The sequence below is a fragment of the Arachis ipaensis genome, chromosome B7 (genome assembly GCF_059453495.1).
Source record: "Arachis ipaensis isolate K30076 ecotype BB chromosome B7, ASM5945349v1, whole genome shotgun sequence".
NCBI classification, from domain to species: Eukaryota; Viridiplantae; Streptophyta; class Magnoliopsida; order Fabales; family Fabaceae; genus Arachis; species Arachis ipaensis.
The window spans coordinates 48,664,736-48,669,656 of record NC_142442.1 but is presented as its reverse complement, the minus strand read 5'-3'; the positions used below and the strand labels follow the sequence as shown (position 1 = coordinate 48,669,656).

At 33.9% G+C, this 4,921-nt stretch overlaps 1 protein-coding gene across 1 annotated transcript; it reads left to right on the top strand.

The window, feature by feature from the left end:
- The first annotated feature begins 1,272 nt into the window (after nucleotides 1–1,272).
- LOC107608995 (uncharacterized) lies at nucleotides 1,273–3,939 on the top strand. Its single transcript, XM_016310805.3, has 3 exons — nucleotides 1,273–1,554; nucleotides 1,658–1,754; nucleotides 3,777–3,939. The coding sequence occupies exons 1-3, from the start codon at nucleotides 1,317–1,319 to the stop codon at nucleotides 3,937–3,939; spliced, it is 498 nt and encodes a 165-aa protein (XP_016166291.1). The 5' UTR covers nucleotides 1,273–1,316.
- The last annotated feature ends 982 nt before the right edge of the window (nucleotides 3,940–4,921 follow it).

Sequence of the window (4,921 nt, the reverse complement as noted above, 5' to 3'; positions counted from 1 at the left end):
TCTGATATGGTATAGGGACTTAATTGAAAAGAAAAAAGTATAGGGACCTAATTGAAAATTCGATGAAACTTTAGGGGCCGAAAGAATAATTAAACCAAATTGTAAACATTTCAAATTCGACTAGTCTCAATTTATTGAAAATTAGAAACATAAAAATTGTTATTTTATGACCTACAAATAATAAAATAATAAATAATAATAAATCAATCTCAATTCGTTGATTATGTATGTCATATGTTTGAATTGTTGGTGTTATATATATAAAATTATAGATGTTGAATTAGAGATATTTTAATAATTCTACTATACAACTCATATTATACATAAATACTATGTTTTAATAATAAGTTGATTTTAAACCATTATTATATTGTGACGGATTAAAACTAGTCACTAAATATAGAAAACATGTCACAAGATTTAGTAAGTTAGTGACAGTTTCAAATTGTTGCCAAATACATAATTAAAAAACACCTTGGCAAGCGTTTTAAACTTTCAAAAGTGTCACAAACAATTTAGCGATGCTCTTTACCAACGGTGGTCCATAACCATCGCTATGTTACCTGGTGATGCTCAAATTGGTTACGCTTTTTTAACAGTCGCAAAAAATTTTAGCGACAATTAAAACCACCGTTAAGCATTAAAAAAACCACCGTGAAAATGCTGTTTTGTTGTAGTTATATCAGATTTTGTAATTAAGTCCCTACCGTGATAGAAACACTGAAATTAACGAAATATTCGATTAAGAAAAACGATTATGCCTAACATTTGACTGAATATTTTTTATAGTTTAACAGATATTCTGCACTACAAGAAAAAGGCCTATGGCCATGCTTTTTTCTTGCCACGCTTGCGGTCAATGGCCACACTTTTATTAAGGTGGTGATTGATTATAAATTTGACCACGTTTTTTTCTTGCTACGCTTAAAAAGCGTGGTAAAAAAGGTCTATTGCCACACCTTTATGAGGGTGACAATTGATTCGAGATTTAGCCACACTTTTTTTGCCACGCTTAAAAAACATGGCCATAGAGAGAAACAGGGACGCTTTTAAAGCGTAGCAACAGAGTTTTGTTATAGTAGCATTTTAAAAGCATGGCTGTTTCTTGTAACATTTTTGACAAGCTTTAAAAATGTGGCCAAAAGATTTCAAAAAAAAAGTTTAATTTTTTTGTGTCATGTCGTAACAAAACCCTTATTTCCCATTCCCTTGACCATAATTCACGCAGTAGCAACGCCTCCCTCTCTCCCTCATTTTCTTCATTCGAGCACTCCTCCTCCATCTTTCTCACACAGACACGCAGGAAGGTAGCATCCATGGTGGCTTCGCCGTCGCTCTTCTCCTCCTCCATCCTTCTCACACAGGAGCAGTGGTCGTTCTTCGCTGGCGCTCTCACTCTCGCTCCCAATAACACTCGTTGGTCAACCTCTCTCACAACCCCTCTGTCGGTACTCCCTCCGCCGATGCTCCCTGCACTAGCACTCCTTCCGTGTCCCTCCCTTTGGGCATCAATCTTCAACAACTTCAATCTCTTCCTTCAACTCTCCGATCACCGTTAATTTCTTCCATTCCCCTAATTTTTTGAGCAATGTTGGGGCTCTAGTATAATTTTGGATTCTGATTTTCATTGTTGTTGTTGTTGTTGTTGTTGTTGCAGATTATGGAGTGAACAATGAGCGTTACATTTCTACCCTTGCAACCAAGGGCATGGGTCACCTTTTCCGCAAGGGGACTGGTGGAAAATCATCTGTTAGGTACACACTTGATTCCTTCATTTCTCTTGTTGTTTTCTTTTTGTTAATGTTTGTTTCTTTTTGGGTATATTTATTTCGTTAGTTTAATCATTGTTACCCGAGATCCTGAGTACACTGAATTGAGTGAATTCCGATAAATCTGGTTCACTGTAGGTTTTTTCAATTCCACTTGAACTAGCTAAATTTTGGTGATTTTGTATTTTATCATCTTGTTCATTCATCGTTTCAAATAAAAAACCCTTTTTTTCTTCAAAGAAGTTGTTAGTGGTTTAAGAATACCTAGGGAGAAAAGAAAATCATTGTTGGTTGAGGAGCTGGTAACATTTTGCAGGTGAAAATGTTTAGGTAGCTGGAGGGGAAAACAATAAAAGGAAGAGAGATAAAAAAAAGGAGAAATGCCCTTAAAGTACTATTTACAAGAGTTTTAAGCTTTCAAGTGAGGTGTTCCTGGGATGAGCAGATGTTCATATATTTTAAATTTTTAGTATTGTTTGCGTGCAGTGGCAAGTAGTATGTTTTTCATGTTTAACTTTTGAAGAAGGACTACACTGTCTACATATTGTATATAATCTGTGGCATTATGAATGTTTGGTAGGATATGTTGGAAGGTTTGTAATTTTGAAATAAAACTCCATAGTATGAACTAAAGAATATATTTAATGTGACCTTGATAGAGTAAGGATATCTTATGGAGAAATAAAATCTTCTAATTGCTAAAATTCTTTAGGTTAGATGAGATTTTGTGGTTTAACTTCTCTTTTGCTGATTATTTTATACTTTTGGTTAATGTTTTGGAAAAATTTGATGTGATTCTAAAATAGTCTTGTTAGATTATACAGGTTCTAGGTAGTGAAACTGATGCTTGAAAACAACTCTGTTAGCAGTGGCATTATTGCTATAGTCTTTGGAGCAACTAGGAGATGTTCTATTTTGTTAGTTCTTCCTTATTCTAGTGTTGTGTTTAGTCTGTAATTTTTGGATTTTTGTTTGGTTTGATGTTTGTTTTTATACAAATGGAGAAAAGTTATTGAGGATTATACTGTTATAAGCGTGATTAGTTCAGAAACCCGACATGGCGGTGTAATGTTTCATTTCAATTAAATAAGCATGCATTAAAAAATGAAGATAAAGGCTATGCTCAGATATAGCTATGATGGCTCCTGAGGAGGTGTTCGAAGGCAAGGGTAAAGGAGTTTGCACCATAGGCATATTGCACCTGTATTCAAATTAATATAAAGCGCAGGAAGTATTGACTAAAGCATTAGATGAAATGGTAATGAATTTCTCTCTCTCTTTCTCTCTTTCTCTCTCTCTCTCTCTCTAACACACACACACATTCGAAGGCAACGGTAAATGAGTTTGCACCATAGGCAGATTGCACCTGTGTTCAAATTAATATGAAGCGCATAAAGTATTGACTAAAGCATTAGTTGAAATGGTAATGAATTTCTCTCTCTCTCTCTCTCTCACACATACACATTCGAAGGCAAGGGTAAAAGAGTTTGCACCATGAACCATAGGCAGATTGCACCTGTGTTCAAATTAATATGAAGCGTAGAAAGTATTAACTAAAGCATTAGTTGAAATGGTAATGAATCTCTCTCTCTCTCTCTCTCTCTCTCTCTCTCTCTCTCTCTCTCTCTCTCTCTCTCTCTGAACTTTCTTAAATTTATAATTCTCCTTTTCCTTCAATGACAAAATGTTTAAAAGAATACAATGAAAAAATGAAAGTTGGTTGGTTTCTTCATACTCCTTTTCCTTCCTCGAAAATACATAGGACTCTGCCATCAAGAATAGAGCTATTGAGATTTGTACTTGTTGTTGACTTGGTGGAGTAAGTTATTTTTACATCTCAGTGTTGTTAAATTTTTGTTATTTATTAATTTTCTGAAGGCAAAAATGTCAAAATAAAATTAATTGAACTTTCTTATCTATTTATTATTTGAGGCTGTGTATCTTATGACTTCCAAGACCCATGTCTTTCTATTGTGATTTTAATATTTGTATCTTCCTGCATCCCAGATTCCATACTTATGATTATGCCAGACACTTTGTAAGTGCTTGTACTCGCATTCTTGGGCTTGAAGGGACATCTGAAGGAGTAGAAGATCAAGGAAAGCTAACTCGTGTGGCTGCGGTAAAAATTCTTATGTTTTCTATCTTTTCTATACATCTCACAGCATAGCTAGAATATCTATTCTGTGGAATGTTCATTTGCATTAAATAAATACAAATGAATATGTACTCACTAATTTCCTTCTCATGATGAACTTTTTTATTTTTTGGGAGTTTGGAAATTCAGTTTCCGTTTGGGATTTGATTCTGATCGATTTTTCGAGCCCTTGAACTCCCTGTAGTCCAAAAGAATATGAAAGAACCGAAAGAAAGATTTGCAGGTAGAAAGGTGAAAGCTTTATATGCCAAAAATAGTTTGGAGTTGATGCAATCATTCCTTGATTTCCATGTTTGCTTTGCTGATAAATGTGCATAATTTGAATAACTTTATGTTATAATCTAATAATAAGGTAATGTTGGGCATTGATCGTATTGATATGATAAAAGGAATTCCGCAGAAGATATTGGCATTTGAAAAGTTCCTTGAGGAGAACCCACGCTAGCGTGATAAAGTTGTCTTGTTGCAAATTGTTGTACTAACTAGGATAGATGTTCCTGATTGTATGTTTCTTCTTTGGGCATGTTAGTTATTACCTAAATTGTATTTATCAATTAATTTATGTTGTAAATGTAAACTGGAAATAAACAAAAAATCCTTTTATTTTCTTTTTTTTCCCTCCTGTATCTTCTTTTTCTTAGCATATCAGTATCTTCTTTATCTTGTATTTGAGTATTAATGTATAAAACAATTATAGCATACATTATAGCAAAAATTATACATGTCACTAATTACTATTTGATTTGTCTTGTAATAAAAATTACATACTATATTTATAGGTTTGGTAATAAAAAAGACTAAAAATTTATATTGTGCAGTGATGAAGGTAAAGTCAGAAAAAGGTTTTTTTTTTTTTTTAATTTGATAATGCTATCTCCACGCTTTAAAAGTGTGGCTGTATCTCTCGCTATTGCGTATATCTCGCTATCACCACGCATTAAAAGCGTGGCCATATCTCCCACATATGGCCACGTTTTCAAGCGTGGCAATCTGT